The following is a 21,446-nucleotide window of genomic DNA, read 5'->3' on the forward strand; positions in this document are numbered from 1 at the left end:
AGCTCTTTCTCCACATGAGAGTTGTGCTACTTCATTCAAAGCAAAGCTAGAGTTAAGTATTGTGCAAAAGCTGAACGTTTTCAGTGCAGTAAGTGATTAAAAGAGAAAAATGCCTCCAGATACAGACACCGACACAGGTCTGCCTCCATTTAAAAGCAAAAGAACTTTTGTACGTTTTGTTGTGCCCTTTATGAAGAATGCTGTAGAAAAGTATGAATTATCTGTGGACATAATTGCAATGTTACCAAGAATCCTGCCAAGAAATTTCTATTTCCGTCACATGCAAAGAGAGACTTTCTAATGTCCTGAAGTCTACGTATGTGATGCAGTCTGTGATGCAGTCCAAGATGGCCAGAGCTTTGAAGTTAATCTTTGTATAGCTTATTCTTATAATAAGCATACCCACCAACTGTTCATTTTGAAAAACTAGATTTAAGTGGAACATAGGCTGAAAAAAGATAAATAGTGAAAACTTATAATAAGACAAAATTGAAACAAAGTTTAGTAAACAAGTCTCCCTCTTACCACAAAATAATATCAAGAATACCTGGCTCTAGAAGTCTGGAAGTGAAGTCTTCCAGTTTCTTCCCAGGTTGAAATACATGCTGTGGAAGTCCAGAGGGGACCTAGACAACAGTCTTTTTGAGGCTTGTGTGCCTGATACCTGCTTTCTAAAGCAGTCTCCTAATCTGGGCTCCTGCTAGCTGCATCCTCCCTTCCTTTATGTCAACCTTGTTCTGCACTTCTTTCCTGTCTTTGTGCTCAGTTGGCTTCAGAGAAGGAGCAGTATCCCTTACTTGCAGATGTTTCACTTGCCTCAATGAGAAGCCAACAAAGAGATTACAGACACTGTCTCAGCCTCCTTTTTTAAGTCATATATTAAAAATGGTGACCATGAAAAAGAGAAACATTGTACCTATCCCTTCAAGTTTAGAAGAGAAGTGTGTCTTCACTTACTTTGTTATCCAACTGCAAAAACTTTCCCTTACATAACATAGGAGAGAGAAACTAATTTGTAATTGGAATTGTATGTTTCTTATGTAGGTCGGAACAAGACTCAAAAGCCTCTGCAGCTCATAGTTGGCACTCTCACCCCAACCTCTGTGTTCCTTTCTTGGGGCATCCTAGTCAACCCTCACCGTGACTGGACAGCAACAAGTAACTGCGCTAGTGACAGGTAACGTAAGAGAAAACTGTTTTTTATGATGATCATGATTTAACTCAGTGTAGCTATCTGATGTGGCTGAAATAAGTTTGACAGTGGAAATAAATAAGTTGGAAGCAATAGTTCTGAATGGGAAGTTAGTTTTCTCATTTACTTAAATTAGTTCGTCACAAGTCTTTACTTGAGTGCAAATTTAGTCAGGCCTTTATACGCTGAAGTACAAATCTTGCTGTTTCACACTATATCCTGTGTTCTTCTTAAACCAGTGGCCTTGGCTCTACCTTCATTTGTATCTGAATCAATTGAAAGAAACTTTGTCAAATCATAGGAAATATATTGATTTAAAGTTGGCCAAATAGAAGGAAAGTAAGTCTTTTGCTGTGCTGTGGTAGGGGAATGATGCCTTGTTTTAATGGTATTTGACTTTCATTTCCTGTATTTGGTCTTACCACTGCACTACTTTCCTGATATTGATACAGTACAGCTTTCATTAGTTTTCTGCTGTAGTAGAAGAGATCTTTTACTTACAACATTTTGGTTTTGCTGTAATTATTTAATGAGTAGTACAGCAGGTGGGGAGCTCAGTAAGACTCACCAAATATCAGTTTCAAGAGAAGTCATATTGCTGGGTAGCATTTTCACTTAAGTGCACCATTACATTTTAGGCAGCTCTTGGCAGATGAGTAAAATTAATCTGCTGCGATTATTGAAATTGCTAATACAGGTGCTTTCCCTGCTCTGTCATTTCGATGTCCTTTTTGTATTCTTCCTTTTATGACAGAAGAATTTTTTGTCTTCATTTACATCGTGTGAAGCTCCATTCAACTCAGTAATGTTTTGTAAAACTAAGAAGAAACTTTGTGCACCCGTGTTTGGGATGCATCTTCATCTGGTTTGCAGCTACCATCTTTTGTTTTTTTAATGCATTTTTGCATTACTGAGAACACTTTTTCTTTTTTCCCCTCCCTGTTTAATTTTTGTCTAATTTGTAGCTGTCTTCTTTAGACTTGAATCTCTTTGCTTTGGTATTGATAATAAAACTCCCATTGATACCATTAAACTGCATGTTAAACATAGATTATGTTAAAAAAAACAACGCATCCCATGTAGCCAATATAACCTTTTTCTTGCCTCCCCAAAGTTTTGGACTAATCCTTTTCAAGCTTCAAAAATTTCTCAGGAACAAATTTGGATCTTCACCACCAACCAGATTTTAAAACACTATTAAAAAACCCCAACATTAATGTCTATTAGGAAATTGTAATAGAATATTAGGAAATGTAGAAGCTTGTAATTTACTTGGATTGTTTTCAGTAGAACTAAAAGTTTTCTTAGGCTTAAATATTGCACTCTCAACCAAGAAAGAAGCAAATAGTTTTCTACAGTTAGAAATAGAAAAAATGAACTCATCATGGAGCAGCCTGTGTGTTCTACCCACATAATGATTTTAGCACCATTTTTACCATGGAACTTATCTTCTCTATGTGCTGTATCAGCACCAAAGTTATAGCACCCATTGTGTAGTGGGAAAGAAGAACCCTTTAGAAGCAGCCTATATCCTATATTAATCCACATGGAGACTCAAGGCATATGGTACCCACCATAATGCCTTGATCAGCTTTGGGTTTTCTCCTCAGTAACTGAATGTTCATGTTGGACATTCATTGACTCGAAGTTTGAACAAATTCTTTAACATAGTATATAGTGTTTCCACTTAGTGCAGTTCCACTGCTGCTGTCTTGCTATGTTTAGAATATATTCTACATGTTTGCTACTCTAGTGTGAGAGATTTGCTTTTACCATGTCTTTTTATCAGGTAATGTTATGCATCTCTCAAAGTTCTGGTTCTTTACTGAAGTGTTGTTTAGTCCAGTTATCTGATTCCTCTCAGGTGTTTACTTTTAATGTGCCCTCCATTTTAGTGAAGTGTGTCAGGCTGTACTAAGCTGCCGCCTATGTATTTCCCTTTTGCCCCCATAAGAAGACTTGCCTATAAGACTTGTACTGTCCATTTTGTTTGACTATCTCCCTGTGCTTCAACTCTAGAGATAAGCTGACACTCATAAGTAGCCAGTTTAAAACCACTTAAATCAAGTTAAAAATGGTCATATCAAGGTATGGGTATATACCTGTAAGCAGATTTCTATTTTGCAATCAAGTTAATAAAGAAAAAAAAAATCATCTTAAGAGGTGTTCTTATTTTGTTTGCTTTTACTGGACCAAAATGCTTGTGATTGGTATAAATGATGAGAACAGTTTTCCACATGACCATGGTGTGTATTTCTGTAATTCCAAGCAGAGATTGGATTAAAATAAATTTCTAGTCAGTGTATAGAAGAAAAAGTATTAATTTATTATAATACTTTGAATGACAATTGATGATGTATAAGAAAAAAATTAGGAAGTAGCCCATCCTTAGGAAGTTAGCATCCTGTTAAAAGTACAAGACTTAGTCAGATAATGGGTTCATCGATGTTGCAGGGGCAGTTCACTTACTTGATCCTTTTCTGTCTGGCATGTTCTCCTTACTGTGACATGTTGAAATGCACTGTTAATCATTCTCGAGATTGTTGTATAGTGACTTACCTCCGATCTTTGACATTAACAGTATGTGGCAATTATGACTACTTAACTCAATTCTGTCAGTTAATATACCAAAAAGTTTTAGATTTGTAACTCTGTATGACCTGAAATGGGGTCACTGCTCTCAGCCTCAGATTTTACCATTTCTGAATGGACATTAGGCTTTTGTACAAATGTTGCATAATATGTTAGTTGATTATGTTACTGACTCAGAAGATGAAAACCATATGGAACAGCATGGATCTGTTGGCCCAGATTTTCTCTAGTGCGCGTCTGACCTCAGTCAGATATTGCTTGGATCTGGTTTCGTGAGCAAATGAGTTTTGAATGCCCCCCTCCCTGGAAGTGTTCAAGGCCAGGTTGGATGGGGCTTTGAGCAATCTGGTCTAGTGGAAGGTGTCCCTGCCCTTGGAACTTGGTGATCTTTAAGGTCCCTTCCAACCTAAACCACTCTATGATTCTAATAAGAGGTGCCATGTCCTCAAAGACCATTGGTATCTTTTATTGATTCAGTGAAATGCCTATTGAGGGCACATAGTGTTCTTCTGTACCTATGAAGTACTTTTTAAGAAACTCCAGTGAAGAAAAAGTTCCTGTGCCATTCTTCAACAAACCATTCTTTGGTTGTTTAACTCGCTAGGGATTAATAGAGTGCTACATATTTCCTGCAAGATAACCCTGAACCCAAATTCCTTGTGAAAGTGAAGATAATCACTGCCATTTGTAGGGACCAAAGTTCTTTGCAAGGTCAAATTTTAAAGCCTCCTTGAAGGGGCGATCATCTCTGGTCAGAGCCTCAGTACTGGAATGCAAAACAAAACAAAAAGACCCAAACAAAAAAAGCTCAAGAAACTAGTTTTATGTAAGTGGTGACAACTACATAACACCAGAAAGTTTCCACCAAGAATGTGGCGTTAGCTTTCGCAGCATCTTGTTTTCTAACACCAGTACAAGGTAGCTGACGAGGGAGTATGGCAAAGTCATGATAATTTGCTGCACAGTCATGTTCAATTCCTCTTTTTATATTTCCAAGAGAGTAGAGAGACTTGTTTCCTCTCTGCCTTTCAATGTTCAAACAACTGTTAGTGGAGAGAGCTGTCATAATAAACGTGCCGGGGCTATGTTTTCTGTCCATTTAGGTCTGAAAAAGAGAGTATAGACTTTTTTTGGCCTTTCATTTGGTTAGAACAACTCCACAGATCCTAAAACAGAGCAGGAGGTTGAAAAAGTTTGACCTTCAGTTCTTTAGCGGGGGAGGGTCAGGGGAAGGAAGAAAAAATGTTTTTTCAATGCAAGACAAAAACAGGGTTTGTAAATAAAATATTATATTTTACTGTATCAGGTGGATTGTATAGAAGAATAAACACGCTTTCAGATACATGCGAAGTAGAAATTTAAAACCTGAAGGTATGGGTTTTTTCATGAAATATATCTAAGTTTAGAACTTTGATAAATTCACATTTATATTGTTTCAATTTTTTGCCCATAATTTAAGTGTCTTAACGCCATATTTGCGAGTAGTACTGATTTTGTGTTTTACTTAATTTGTATCTGATGTTTAAAAAAAAAAGTAAGAAAAATAGAGAGGAAAAACAGAGAATAATCTATGCTTACTCTTTATGTTGTACAGCACATAGAAGTATGTTTTTTAAAAACCTAATTTCGCAAAGATATGTGCATGCATCTCCTTGTGCTTATCTACAAATCTGTGTCACTATGCAGCTGTGCACTTAATTGTACTTTGCGTTGCAAATGTCATAGAAAATATATTTAAAACTTAGCAGAAGTCCTTAAGGAAAACATACTGCAGCAAATGAACTTTTTTGAGTTTCAGATGTTTTTGAGCTACTGCTGTGGGACTATATGTTAAAAGCTTGTTTAAACGTGGAAAGATTTGTTGTCAGCCTCTCATTCTTCAGAACCTCTAACTCTTCATTTCAGTTGTTCTACTAAAAAAATTAAGTGAAAAAAAAAAGAAAGTGAATGTTTAGCAATCATGTAAAAGTGAAAACAAATTAGAGTGTGTTGCATACTTAACGGGTAGCCATCAGTGGTGTGATTCTTTCCATCCTTTTATATATGTCAGTGTCTGTTACTTTAAAGTAGGCTTGGCAATAAAAAGGAAACAATATAATCAACTTCATGTGCTGATTTGTGAAACACTCAGTATCTGAAAAATCATAGTTAATTTCTTTTATTTCTTTCTAACACTAAATGGATGCTGTGCCCTTAATGAAGTCTAACTATAAGCAAACAAATAAATATATGTGTATGTTAATAGTGTTTTTTAAAAGTCTGATTATATTCACACGCACAAATGTGTAAGTTTTGTAATCTTTTATCTATGGCAACACGAAACCACAAAGCAGGAATGTTCATATATCTCCAAGGCTTAATTGTTTGTTTAGTGTTATATGTGACTGAAATAGTCATGATTAAATTGTTTGGAGTTTTGGTTTGGATCTGATTCCAAATAAACCCATGATATTTATACAAACTGACCTAATCTGGAAATCTCATAGAACCATCTGCCTTGTAAGATTTCCAGTATCTAATTGTTTGTGCCCAAATATTTGACTGTGCAAGCTTTTTCTGGGAATCTGGCTGAAAAGAGATTTGGTTAACAATGGGAAAAATATTACTGGAATTCTTGGCAAGACAATGTCATTCATACTGATATATGAAAGCTTAATATTTTACCTATCCATCCTGGAATTTTGCTTCTCTTAGCAACGAGTGAGATTTCCTTAATTTCAAAAGCAAAACCTCTGTGGGCTGCTTCTTTAAAATGGTCATCATATTTTGATTCCTTGTGTAATAAGAAGGCTAGCTCTAAGCTGAGAAAGAAAAAGTTTCAGTTCCTTGCATTGAAGAGTTTAAAAAAAAAAAACAACTAAACTATGTAAATTGAACATAGAAATAGTAGAAACATTCTTTTTTGTTGGGCTGATAGTCTTTCACATAGACTTTTCAGATACAGTAATCAGTACAGTGGTTGACCTATAGAGTAATATCACACTCTTCTGGCTTCCTTTAAATGGTGAGGTTGGTTTTGCTTCTTTTACTTCTGACATTATTTCACATTTTGTGTGCATCACATGGGGAAGCAAGTGAAGTCAGAATATTGTAAAAGGATACTTAAAGCTTGTTAATGTAGAGTTTCAAGAATGCAAACATTAAACAGATCATGGTGTCACACAAATGCATGTGGAGAGAGACAGTCTTGGCAAAAGTAGCTTTTTATTTCTTTGTCATGTTTCTATTGTTGTTGACTTTATTACAGGAATTAACTCTGAGTGGAATAGTACACCTCTCCTCCTCATGACATCTTCTGTTTATATTGTTGGAGTTTATCATCCTTTCAGTTGTCTAGTAAAAAGAGAGGAGGTAAAATTGCTCTACAGACCCCCTGGTGGTTTGCTTGGACGTATCTTCTAATGAGTGAAACATTGTCAGTTATGGAGAGAGAGAGATATTAATTTTTTATGGAGCTTAACAAAAGAGCTGTAAAGTTTTATAGAGTGCTAGATGCAAAAGAAGTGAACCCTGAAATCTTCTGATTAGTGTTTGTTGTAAATAGGAATACAAGCATTATTCAATAAACGTTGTTTTGATGAAATGCGCCCTTTTCATATCCCCCACCAAAACAAAGAAAGAATCAAAATTAAAATCAGGGAAATATTGCCAGGTCTTTGTACATGGTGAGACTCTAAGTTAAAATTAATTCTCACCCAATGTAACTGGGTGTACCACCTCCTTGCTGAGACATCAAACTAGCATTCACAGCTGTGAATAGCATTCCCGGCACTGTTCCAATTTACTTGAATAGTGTATTGTTTTCATATTAGCTATTAGAACCCTGCAGTATGCAATCAGTTTTTCATATTGTTACTTCACAGAGATAGGGAAGTGTTTTATCTGAGAAACAATGTAGTGTACCTTTCCTCTGTATGTGAGTGCAGCTGTACTCCATTTCAGCCTGACTTTTTGGGGGAATCTATGGAGAGGTTTCTCTAAATAGTTGCAGTCCAGGAGAAGCAGTTTTGTAGTTTCTGCTACACATAGCAGGCCAGCTGCCCAAATTTTGTATGTGTATGTCACTGTCACAAGGGGTTTGATACATGTGAGTGATGACTGGATTTTACTGTTTTCTCATGTCTTCAATTATATGTGTTGATTGTTTGATATTTCATTTTTTCTGAATGGAAGGTTTGAAACAGGGAGAAATTAAAATGGCAACAAGCTTTGATCAGTAGAATGTTCTTAGGCAGAACTGAAACTGCACTGTATTTGGCAGCTTGTGAGTCTGTTTCAATAATGAATTGTTGTTCTTTGATGACAAAACTTGGCATTTCTCAATTTGTACTCCAAACAAATTATTGCATTTCCCCAAAAGTTGCATGTTGTTTACAATTTGGATATTTTTAATACTCAAACGGTTGTGACTTGCAAATTGTTAAATGGAACTTCATTTTGGTTGCTTTTTATCAAAATGGTTGAGGAAATTCTGTCACTGCAGTCAGTGTTTTTACTACTCATTGTGGCAAGTTTCTATCAAAATAATTACACCTTTGGTGAAGTTTTTACAGGCTTGGAAAGCTTGGAGTTGGAAGCACATTTCTTCTATGCTAGATGTTTCTATTTCTAATGGCAAACTTTGGCACAACTGTGAAAATTTTCTTGATAGATTTTTTAATAGTATTGCATTTTGGTGAAAGATATTTCTTGGTGTGCAAGCGTTCTTGCAAAATTTTAATTCACATTAGGGAGAAGAAGTTTGCAGTTGTGGAGACAGTATTCAAAACCAGAACGTTTTCTACAGTAGAAGCAAGTGGGAGCAGCCACTTAAAAGCTTATTCATTATGAACACGTTTGTGGTGGGGTTCTTTCCTCCTCATTTCTGATGCAGCTATTAATTTAGACTGTTGAATAACTGAAATGAATCAGTATACTGTTTTCTTTCCATCATATACAATCACTTTATTTCTACCCTATTCAACTAAAACAGGTAGGAAAAGGTAAGGGTGAAGATGAAAAGAAATGAAATTTCTTCTTTCAGGCAGGCTGGAAAGAATGTGACTACTATTTATCGTTCACGTTTTGATCATAGATCTATCTATACCTATTCTAAATCCCTTGCCAAGAGACTTTGTGAAGTCCAGCAAGATGCATTAATGTCACAGATGGGATTAGTTTATTACTGTTACGTCTTTTGCAAGATAGTGACAGAGATTTCAGCTAAGGTTTTCTTGCCTGTTAATGTCTGGGTGACTACGTATGAAAGGATTAAGAGGATAAAGGAGGAGAAATTTTCCTCATTTAATATATCGACAATAATGTGTTGTTAAAAACATTCTTTGTCAGTCCAGCTGACAGTTAGATCTATTGCTTGACATGAAATTTGAGTAGATCACAGCCCATGGAAGTAAGGATGAAGATTGTTGCTTGGTAGTCCAGGAATCAATAAGAAGAGAGAGGTTATTCGCTACTAGTCATATTTCTTTCCTTTCCAAGGTTTGGGTTAGACTATGGCTTGTTTTGAACACAAAGTAGTGCAGCTAATGAAGAGAGTTACGTGAGCCAACATAAATATCAATTTTGTAACCCAGCAGAATACCTGAATGAGCTGAATTGTAGCAACTAAAGCAGAAGAACCTATATTTCTGCTGCCAAGAAAAGAAATTGGACAGTTATGAGATAAAATAGGTTAACAGAGTGAATCATTGTGTATGAAAATACTTTCCGTGATTGGCACTTGCCTTGTCTTAGGTGGTGTTTTAATAATGAAGCAGGAATTTCCCTGTATACTCAACGGTCATCTTTCACATATACTCTACTCTGGAAGTGCTCTTCTGTAACTTTGGCAAAAGCAGCTTTATGCATTGGCAGAATTATATTTGTTCCATTTTAATCTGCACTTTTGAAACCTTTTCAAATGACTAAAGAACTTTGTGGGGTAGTTTTCTTAAGGTCCCTTCCTTTCTCTCCATATCTTTTTCTATATAATAATTGGCTTAAATTTCACAACCTGAATTTCTTACTCTTTTTGCTTCTGAGTGATTCTTAGGCATGCACCTGGGGTTTTAGAGTTGTGTTTGTTTTCTGGCCTTAATTTGCTATATTGAAGTATGGAAAAAGGCAATTGGATGGAATTCGTCCCTTCTCAGCTGATGTAAATGTAAGATGGATTTGGACAACGGATATGCTTTACATTATGTGTAATAATTTTCAGTAGCACATGGAATGAAAAGTTGCCAGATCTCTCCGAGATTTGTTTTTACAGAAACAGAAAACCTCACCTCATTCTGGCAGTGATTCAGCATGTATATTGAAAATGGGCCTGTAACAGCCGGTGGAGTTCTTATGCCGTAACTCTCACCATTTACACTGCATTGTTTTATACTGGTTAGCGTTGCAGTCATAATTTTTCAGGGTGGTGCTGCTTGATTGAATTGGGCAATTTCCGTAGAAATGTTTTTTATTTTCATAATCTGTTAGCATTCATCACATTATTGATTTAAACTGCTGAAAGTAATATCTTGGTTTACTTTCTTGTTTGAAGTGTGGGCAATACATAATGGGATCACTGAATGAGGAATGTATTATTTAAATGTCAAGTATTACTGGTTTTCCCTTGAGAATCTTTTTGGACTAATTTTGAGGGGAACACCTTCCCCTGGACGGATACAGAAGATTTTGAGAAACTGGTTGAGGCTTCCTGACTAATATACTCATGATTCAATTGACTGGTTCTGCCATATGTCAGAATCACAGGAATTGCTTGCAAAGTGAGCTTGAGGTTTGTGGTCAGAACCTCACACACATGTTTGTTTGTGAATAAGAAGACTGTTCTTTTGCGCTTGATATAATACTCCTAATGTCAGGTCTGTGTGATAGGGAGCACGTAGGTATCTAGGAGATGACTGGGCCGGCAGTACGTTTGCGGGGAAAATATGCTGGCTTTTCTGATATTTGTTAACCATAAGGGGCCAGAAAGAACAAGAACAATGGTGGGTAGAAGTTATTTTAGTAATTCCTAACTAAAATGGTTATAGTGAGTTTCCATATGAAGAAAATTTATTATTTTTTTCTTTTTTTTTTGTCAAGCAGGTTCTATACAGTTCGCTACAGAGAAAAGGGTAAAGACAAGAAATGGGTTTTTCAGCTTTGCCCAGTTACAGAGACAGTGGTGGAGAATCTGAAGCCAAACACACTTTATGAATTTGGAGTTAAAGACAATGTAGAGGATGGTATTTGGAGCAAGACTTTCAATCATAAGACAGTTCTGTCGAGTAAGTATTTGACAATAATTAACTAAATAGCTACTCAATTTGACAGTGCTTTTTCCTCTATTGTGATATTAGAGTAAGCTACTGATCAGGTTTTCATTGTTTAAATGATATGCCTTATGCCCCTAACAAATTCTTTTAGGAATTGGTAAATCTAGAAATAGTTTGTGTTTGAAAAATAGCCACCTACTCTTCTGAAAGGTGTTCTCTTCTTGTTGCAAGTAGTAGAGGATCTGCTGCAGGTTGGTAGACATCTAACAGTAATGAGTTTAGATACACATGAAGTGTTGAGTATGTATGTTTACCATTTCAACTGGATTCTAAGCTTTTTCTTTGGGCCTTGAATAATGAGATTATTACTAATTTGAGTTGATGGAAAGCATTATACTTGTTTGAATCTTCTTTTATATCTGCTTTTACGTTCATGCTGGTTGAAAGCTAGGCAGCGCCTGTCCTGTCCAGCATGCATCACAATGGACCCTTTATGACTCTGCTGGAAAGTTGAATTTGAAGTTAATTCTCAGTCAAGGAATTACATAAATTGTGTTTGAAGCATGTGTTGTCATGTATGCTTTTGTTTGGTTTTTCATGGAGGTAGTGTATGGCATCTCTGGCTGTTCTCTCAGTCATATCTTAAGCTTTTTCTCCGAAGTCCCAAGACAATGCAGGCAAAGTAATATCAAATTAACCCTTGTACTGCTCAAAGAATCACTGCTATCAATGGAGGAAATAAGCAGCAGCAGAGTCTTCCTCCTTCTGAAGAGAGGACTTGAGAGACATTGTCCATTTTCATTTCTTTTCCTCAAGCATTTACTAAAGGTATTTCTGAGTGTGATGTTGGTTGGAAAACGCTGTAAACTCCTGTGCTCAGTATTTCTAGCTTGACTCAAAATGTGAAGAATGGGAATTCTCATAAGAGAGCCTTATTCATACGAGATTTCCAGCTGAACCTCTGTTGCCAGTTTGTAGGCGAATTACACAGCTCGATATACTTGAGAATAAGGGAGGGGAGAAGTAGGGTGGCTTGTAACACTGCAAAAGCCCTCATACTCCCCATTAAAGAGCTTTGCTGGCGCTCATCATAAATTAGAAAGCTGTAACTTTGAAATACTTGCCAAGTGCCCATAGAGTCATTTAGCAGTCCAGAGGAATGTCACCGTTATACCATGGGCTTAAAGTGGAGAATGGTGGTAATATTTTCCCATACCTGCCTCACAAAAAGAAATGCTGCTTCACAGCACTAAAGAAGCCTTACTAAATGGCTGGTTTTCCTAAATTTTAAATGTTTTAAAGTCATCTGTAGAGCAAGTGCTGGAATATATTTGAAAACTTAAAATAGGAGAGAATAAAAAGAGCACACTCTTTATAGTTTAATACTGTGCTTGAGACTGACTGAAATGTCCACTGGCATCACCAAACTTGCTCTTTGTATATGACATATTTCTACATGTTGTTTTGTACAGATGTTATACATTTTTAACAGGCCAGGAGAATCATTCTTTTAAGTTACGGAGACAGATTAGATTAAGTTTGGTTGAAAGATACTTACTTGTAAGACTTCATATTCTATTTAGATTAGATGGGTTTTTCCTAGAATGTAGATCTGTGTATTCAGTGGATGCTTCTGCAGCAGCTGAATCCAGGGAACTTGCAATTACCCTGTCTGTCTATATTCTGGTCTCCTGATAAAGTATCTTCTAATCAGAAAGTTGTCAGCATCTTTCAGATTCAAGCCTTTCATATTGTCAGTGCACAGTAGGTAGATACAGAAACTATGGACAATAAACAGAGAGTGAACATTTATTACAATTTTGTAACCGTCTGTCTGCACAGGAGTTTACCAATCAGCACAAATGGACACTTTTTTCTGTTTTAACTTACTGTCTTGCAGCAACTCAAGGTCTCTTCGTATATTAAGAAGCATCTCAACCTAAACGAAACATCCTTCACTGTTAACTTCTTTTTCTTACTGAAGAATATATAAATTACTATCAACTGAAATTCCTGTTGCATGTACTTGTATTTGTTGAATCTACAGGCCAAATTTTTGTGTTATATGAAACATGTTGGGAGGGGTTGGGAGAAGACTCTGTTTTTAATTCATGATTTGAGGAAGACATAAAAGGCATGGCAGATGTTCAACATTTATTTATGAAATAAAAAATTTATGAAATGAGACGAAATTAGATTATTTCTCACCATCTTAACATGATTTTCTCATGAAGTCAGTGTGAAAATTTTGTCAGTTTCCCCTTGTCTTTAGGCCAATAGTAGGTTCTGTTTCTGGGAAATATCAAGCAATTTGAAAGATTTTTTTTTTTTTTAGGATAGCATGTCAACTTCAATGTCTGTCAATTGAAATTTCTTTATAGCTGAATTTTTTTCTATTGCTTATCTGTTTTGGATGGAGTTGTGAAGAAATATGGTAACATTTAGCTTGATTCTTGTTTATACACCTCTTGATGCAAAGGGAGCAGAAAAGTGTAAAAGTGGAAGATGTAGACAAAGTTTAAAGCATCATGCCTAGAACATAAGAGGTGCTGGGAGGGTCTGCTTTTCCTCTGTGCTTAACAGCTGCCTCACAAGAAGCTTCTAATGCTAAGAAGCTAAAAGGAAAAACCTAAGAGAATAATTTCAGAGATTAAGTCTGTGCGTTGCTTTGTTCATATATTGAGATAAAGGAAACCATGTTAGACCCAAAGAGAAGTGATATGCCTTCTCTGTATTGCCAGTGCTAAATGTGCATTTCTTTTAGAAGAGTGCACTTAAAAACAAGAATAACTATTGGAGACCTTGAAACTTGCTGCTTTTAGACAGCCCTAGTACAAGCTTGACAGATAGGACGTAGAAATTCTTTTTTCAAGTTTCTTCTGTGTGTACTAGTGTTGTGGTTATATTAATTTTATTAAAGAATCGTCTTAGGCAGCTATAACTTCTCCTTAGTAAGCCCCAAAGACCACTTCAGCTCTCTTACCTGCTGTTGTAGAGCAACAGGAATACGTTTCATTTCCTCTCTGTCAAAATGTGAAGAGGAGGCTTTGCGGATGAATTAATTAAGCTGGAGAAACAGGACCAAACAAGTGTTACATGGTGTGTTTTTATACCTTGTAATTAAGCCTTTGAACTTTCTTAGCTATTGAAAAAGGTGAATAAACTTGGTTTGCTTTACTTTGGACAAAACAAAAAGTAATTCCGTGTATTTATTTATCTTTCTGTCAAATTAGATAAAGTAAATGGACAGCTCCAGAATATGTACAAGTTGGTACCCAATTCCCAAACACAGGTATGCAAAACAGTCTCATTTTTTATACCAGATTTGTATTTTGTGTGGTCAAATTTTTGCTTCTCTGTTAGAGTAAAGCAAGAAAGATACTATGGCCACAAATTGCCAATATAAAAAAAAAAGTCTGTTAAATCTAAGACTAGATAATTGTATGGAGAAGTTGTTACATGTGTGGATTGAAGAAGTGAGTGAGAACTGTAGCTGAGATGATTCCTGTTTAACAAAGACGAAGCTTCTGGTTTCCATGTGTGGATTCTAAACATTAGAATTTGCTTATCCCTTTCTAGTAGTCAGTTTTGTTAACCCGTGATACTTGTGGTGGTCAGTTCATTTTGTGATAAGGTAGTGCTGTCATTTATAGAGTAATCTTGTGTATACTCAGGTCTTCTAAAATCGTTAGTCATCCCATTGAATTCACTAATAGCTCTCATATGTTAGGCAAGTGTTGCAGAACTAGAGGAAGCTGGAAAGGGCAATTTAATTTTCTTATCAAGACTGCTAGGCAGATCATGAAATCCTTGCAGGTGACAAGGTAGAATTTTTAACAGTTTCATCAAAGCATTTGAAGATTTTTGTAAAAAATAAATATCAATATTTATTAATATCCTTTTTTTTTTTTTTTTTTCTCATCTGGCATTTTCCATAACAGCTGTCAAGCAAGCATGGGTGGGTTTCATACGTTTGTGTATTCCCATACCTAGATACTTTTTGCTTCCAAGAGCTGAAGCAGAAATGAAGGATCTGTAAATTGAACCTGTTAGTAGATTAGTTTTAATACAATGAAAAATAAGACACGTTATTCATAACTTCTGAGCATTACCTCCTCTACTATGAAATTAAATTGGTTTCTTCATATTTCCTTTCCTTAATTTTTCATCAAAGTGCAAGTTTCGGTAGCTAATCTTCTGGGCTTATTTTTGTTTGGCTTTGTTTATAAGGTACTATCCCTGAGGTAGGCTATGGGGTAACTTCCCAAGAAAAGTTGTAGAAGTCAGTGTTACTTCAGACATTTTAAAGGGTTGACTCATGAGTGATGATTATGATACGGGAAAAATCCGTTCTTCACATTCTGTCTTCACATGTTCTGTCTCTGATTTTCCAAGTGTTTTCATGGTAGGAAATGTGTGGTTTCTCATTCTTCATTCTACATATTGTACAACATTGTAAATGGTCTGTAATTACCAGACTTGGAATTCCTTTAGGAATCAAACCATAGTTCATTACATAAGTTTTCTTGTAGGAATGTTTTCTTGTAGGTATTCATTTAGGACAGTAATACTTTAATTATAACATTACATCCAGAGTTAGAGCAGTGTAATACTTAGGTTATTAGAAACATAGTCATGTCTCACATTCAAGAGAAAATGTTTTATCTGTGAGTAGTATGAAGCCAGGTGATTAGATATTCAGGAAGGTGCTCATCTCATTATGTTGTTGATGAAATCAACTTTACTGTTCTTCCCATCAGTTGCATAAGCATCTTTAGTGTTACGTGTGACAGCCCAGGAGCAGGTAATTCATTCTGGCATATGGAGCACAAGCTGAGTTCCTTTATTCCTGTTAGCAAAGCTGTGTGCCAGGACCCTGACTCGATTATGCCACTTCTGTGGAAGTAGGGATTCTATTTATGCAAGAGAAGTCCTGAGAAAGTGAGCTAAAACAGTTTTCTAAATATTTGCACAGCTTAAGCATGAAAGGAGGACTGGAGCCAACGTCTTGTCTTTTTGGTCGGCTTCACAGGGCTTAGCCCCAGAGCAGTACTTCTTTATCACCCTTCACAGAAATACCATGAAAACATTCCGTAGATTATTCTAAAAATTCCCTTATCATTCTCACTTTAGTGGTGCAAACAGCCATAAAAATAAGGCTGGGAAGCACATAGTGGCCAGCTCTTAAGTTTACGTTATTACTTCAGTTTCCACAGAATTAGGTGGGGTATGTTTCAGTGGTGCAATCGCCTCGTCAGTGCAAAGCCAGAGTGAGTGTCATTTAGGCCAAGCTTTGTTTGTGTCTTATTTTGCTCCAAAGGCACAACTGGCTCATATCAGCATGGTCCTAACCCTTCCCTGTAAGGAGACATTTTTAAAGGCTGTTTATTAAAGCAACATGACCAATCCATCTATTCATTCTGCCCTTTCAACATCCATCACATATCAGCTTGTGTTTCTTTTGGCAGGTTCGTCCTTTAAGTCTCTAAGTTCCTGGGGCTGTGTGAACTACAACTAATGAGAGAGGGGAAAAAAAGGAAAGCTCTAGACACGGTCATTCTTTTTTGCCTTCATAAGCAATGGATGGTGGTAGGGTGGAGAGAATGCAGTTGAAACTTATTTCCTCTTCTATCTGATCAGGTTTCTGTAATTTTATGTCAGTCTGAAAGATGGGGTCCCCCTCTATTTTTCCAGCCAAAAAGCAGGACTCTCAACTTCTATTGCTTGTTAAACTCTAGAAGAAAACACACTTGCTCTTCCAAAACTTATTCAATCCAGGTTGACTGTGATCCTTCCTTGAGGAGTCTCTTACATGCATACCAGTTGTTTGTGGCTTTTTGGAGTACTGGAATATAAGAGGGGCAGAAAAAACAAGTGTTTCTTAATGTTGCCATATGCTGTTTGACAGAATGTCTGAGAACTGCAGTCCTTTATTCAATATGCCACAGGTATATGGTCAGAAGTCAAGATGCCTGACTTATGGTATAACTTATATGTCTAATTTTCCTCTGAGATTAAGAAATACATTATTTGCCAGCTTCCTTCATTCATGGAGATGCCACAGTCATTTTAATAACTTATGTTCATGATACCTGTATGCTTTGTATTCTCTGTAAAATATACTTAGTAGTGCCATTCTCACAGATGACATGCTGATGTTTCTGAAATAAATTGCCCCGTAGTAAATTTTAGTAGACATAGAAATATCTAAAGTAGTCACTTTTTGGAGACTGAGAGGATTGACAAACACAGCCATAGATTTCAAGTGCAGCATTTGCAGATTCATGCAGGTAAGCAGTGTAATTATAGCAGCTGCAGAACACAGATTTCATGTCAATGATTTGTTCTTGGGTGAGAAACTAAATTCTGAATGTATTTTAATGTATTTAACATTTTCATACTGCTGTTATTACAGTCATCCATTATTAGTCAACAAAGAAAGGATGGTCTTGCCAATATAAGAACCTTTTGCTAGTAAAAGGACTGATAATAATCATGATTAGAAGTTCTACATGGGAGTTACATGAGTGCTCACTACAACTTGAGAGCTGTTTATTTGATTGCAGTGCTCCTGATGAGAAATAAAATAAAATTAACATCTTCCTTTGATAAATGCATTTCATCCCACTTGTTAGTCACATGAACAGCAGGGTTACTTTGAAAGCTGATAATCTGTCACACATTTTGTCACTAGAAGGCAAAATAGAAATGTAAAACTTGTTAATAATAAAAGAAAAATAGTAAGCAATAAAAAAGGAAAATTATTTTATATTCTTCGTTAATGACAATGATTGAAATCTCCACTTAATTTCAAACTATGTTCATGCCAATGCAAAACTGTTATTAGGTAGCAGAAAGTAATGGCTTTCATAGAATAAGCAGCCACTATCCATTTCCCTGAGGAAAGGGACATCTTGTTGAGATTTGCCTTCTTTCAGCTTCTTAGACTTTGGTGTGTGTTTGATGTGTACCCAACCATTGCTTTTACAGCTTTTTTTTTTTTTTTTAATATTTAGAATAGAGCAAAAATAGTTATCCTTAGGTAAATAATTAAAGCTTTGTCATAAAAGGTAATTGTTAGTTATTTTCTTGTAACTCAGATATAACTGGAACACACACACACTTTTAATGTAGTTAGCTTTTTCACGTTGCTTGCATTAAAGTCTATCTCTTCTCATTGCCTGAGTGTATATTAAGCTTTCGGAAGTTGTTCCTAGTACCCATGTATGGTAGTGAATACTGATTTATTATCTTTGGGATCAGCTGTTTTCTTCCTTGTAATAAATGTGGGTTTCATTCATGGGTTCCTTGTTTTCGTGGTATCAAAATGATGGAAAAGATTTACACTTAGGCAAAAAGTAATCTGGGTCAATGAGAAGTGAACAGCAGAGGAGACCAAGTATTAGGCATAAAAATGTGAGAAGAACAGGAGTGGCTGGCCAATTACACTTTGGAAACAATTTCACCAGATAAAATGACTCTGAGTTAATCTACTTTAGGCAGACTATGCACCCAAGAGTGCTGATAGTTTAAAAATGTACACCTGGTTCTGGAATAGTTTGTGTTCTGAATATATCACTCCCAAGAATATGATTATATCCTGTGACCAAATTTGTAATTGCATGTGTTTCAGATGTTTTGTTGGAGTTAAATTTCTGCTTTTCTTAGCTTTCTGGACTACTCCCCAGTGAGTGCTGAAGAGATTCTTAAAAGAAAAAAGGATTGAGGATTCCTAAGCTGTCAAATACTGTGTTTTTATGAAGCGAAACATCTCAAGCTGAAAAAAGGAGATCAAAATGCAATATTACCATACTAGCCCATGGGAACTGAAGCGATAGTGTAACCTTCAGTGACAAGGGCTAGAGCCATATCCAGTCTTAACTTGGGGCAGGCACAGTATTGGATTAGAGCCATCTATTTTTGTAACTAAGTTCAGTCACTATTATGGCAGTTATACCAAGGCTTTTTTTCTCCCCCCCCCCTCTTCTCTCAGCTTACACTGCGTGATAATAAGAAGTTGGTCCCTGTCACAATAATCAAACAAGGTAAAGTTGTATATTTTTTTTAAATTGATTCTTATGCTCTGCAAGAGTAACTTAAAATTAAAATGAAAAAAAAAAATCTGACTCGGATGTGAATGTCATGAAAGATTCCCCTTAGAATAAGTGGAACCTTACAAACAATGATATCCTTTAACTATAAAGACTATTAAGCAGTTACCTATCTGTGTTAATAAAATGAGCTATTACATTGCATTATAAACAATTACATAGTTGAGTCATTGAATGGATACCAATTGGTTCTGATTTCTACCAGTATCCATTCTTTTTCAACTGGATTGTTTGGGTATGTTGATCTCTCAGGTGTGCATAACTTCATAGTCAGGCATGAAGGGCAGCAGCATGGATAAGGTCCATGCTATGAAACTTTTTTGTGGGTATCTTCAGCTAAGTCATTTACTTAGACTCCCTTCTCCTTTCCTTGGTCAGTGGAGAGATATATCTACAGTAAACTTAAACATATTGCCCTTTAGAAATTCCTGTTTCTCTCTGGTAGTGAAAGGTAGTATAGTAGTGTAATCTTTGAAAATTAACTATTTAAAGATAGCTGATAGAAAATAAGCTCCAGATTAAAACTTGCTAGTGGAAATTGTATTGTGAATAATTTTAAGTAACAAAATCAAGTAAATTGTCTTTGGAAGTATTTCACAGTTCAGGAAAGGAAAACACCGGAGGGTGGCGTGAAAGCAAAATACGATAATTATCATTAAAATATGACTGTACTGACATTTACTTCACGTGCATCTTTTTTTGAAGACTTGTGAATGGCAGGGTAATGAGATGGCCTAGAGCTGGCGCTATATTAAGATAAGCATAGAATGTCATTTTTCACCAAGGATGTAAAACTGATATGCTAGGGGAAAGAGATGCACAGTTAAGAGGTGATGTGGAGGAAACAGTTTGCAGTCTCTCAAACTGAATGCAAATGCAGAAAAGATTAGGATGGTGTCCTCATCTGCAATTATTAAGTTGAGGGAAGATTTTCAGAATGCTGAGGTTTGTCTCAGGTGTGGGTTTGCTTCTTGTTTGGGATTTTTTAACATTATTTTCTAATATCCCTGTGTTGTCTCCACAGTTATTCAAAATCGGACGCAGTCAAAAACTTCAGATAGTTCTTCTCTGCCAGGAGCAATATTAGGTGACTAGCAGATATTTTTATTATTTTTCCTCATCTTTGGCTGCAAACTAAATTGTGTAAATACTTTTAATTTTCATGATCTTGACTGTTCTTTCATTGCATATCAAAGGGTATTTTGCAGCTGGTTCAGAAAGTATTTGTTATATTTTATGGTGGTACAGCTGGTTGAAGTATGATGTAGCCTAAGGGAAATAGAATCATTTTATTGTCATAGTAATTAAAAGAAGATACTGTCACTGTTTAAGCCAAGAAGGCCTTTCATACTTCAAGTAAAGTTCTGTGGCAAAGATCTTATTGAGATCAGGGGTTGTTCTTACTGTTTGTTTGTTGATGTTTTTTTTTTTTAAGATGATATGATAACATACCATCTACAGACAAAGCCTGTACAGATATATTTAGGCTACAGTGATGTATATTGTAATCTTCCTTGCAATTAGAGCTTGATTTTAGACCTCGGGGCATCACTGTTTCCCCCAAGCCAGTCGGTTTTGTGCTTTCTGTTCTTGTTTGACCTGTAAGAATACACAATATTGGCTTAGAACATAAAAATAGGAAAATCCTATCAGGTACTACTTAGTATAATGAACTACTGGTCTGCCTGGAACAGATAGGAAAGGCTCACTGTGTCATGCACCTCACGACCAACTTATTCCTGGATTCAGGAAGGTGTTTAGTCCTTTTATATATACAGAAATACTTTGTATAACTCCCTAACTTTTGCTTTGTGTGAATTTTTATGTATTGATGGGAATCAGATACTTACCAACCACGTTTGGTGTCAAGTCCTCTTGGCCCACTAGACAGAATGTCTCAGCATCTCTGATACTGCAGTACTCCAGGGTTGTATGCTCCAGTGTTGTATGCTCTAATGTTGAATTGTTTTCAATCCTGATTAATCATGAAATGGTGATAATACAGTGAGTGGTGTAAAGGGGAAATAGCACCAAATGGGAGTGATAATTACTGAATAGAACTAACGGATTTCCCAGATACTGGGACTAAACTCACAATGGTTCAGTAGTAGTTGCTCACATACCTCGGGGGGAAGACGGTGTGTTTTTCATCTCTTCTGGAATTAACGTCACACATCTTTCTGTGTAGTGCACCTTATTGTTCCAGGTCTCAATGAATCTCAGCAGAAACTTCCTCCTCTTCTGACAATAGATGGTACACCTCAAGCATCCAGGAAAAAGATAGGTAAGCAGTATCAACTAAGTGGT

General features: G+C 36.2%; 1 protein-coding gene across 2 annotated transcripts in view; it reads left to right on the top strand.

The window, feature by feature from the left end:
• The window catches only part of ABI3BP (ABI family member 3 binding protein), a 165,546-nt gene that overhangs the window by 35,959 nt on the left and 108,141 nt on the right, over positions 1-21,446 (top strand). The window contains exons 4-10 of one of the 2 annotated variants that reach the window (XM_086463709.1): positions 1,045-1,177; positions 10,859-11,044; positions 11,706-11,710; positions 14,268-14,320; positions 19,022-19,073; positions 20,164-20,226; positions 21,328-21,423. In XM_086463709.1, the coding sequence (XP_086319835.1) occupies positions 1,045-1,177; positions 10,859-11,044; positions 11,706-11,710; positions 14,268-14,320; positions 19,022-19,073; positions 20,164-20,226; positions 21,328-21,423 (588 nt within the window). Of the gene's footprint in view, positions 1-1,044; positions 1,178-10,855; positions 11,046-11,705; positions 11,711-14,263; positions 14,321-19,021; positions 19,074-20,163; positions 20,227-21,327; positions 21,424-21,446 lie in introns of both variants that reach the window. The other variant, XM_086463717.1, reaches the window with a different exon arrangement.

The sequence above is a fragment of the Leptosomus discolor genome, chromosome 1, assembly GCF_034619465.1.
Source record: "Leptosomus discolor isolate bLepDis1 chromosome 1, bLepDis1.hap2, whole genome shotgun sequence".
NCBI classification, from domain to species: Eukaryota; Metazoa; Chordata; class Aves; order Leptosomiformes; family Leptosomidae; genus Leptosomus; species Leptosomus discolor.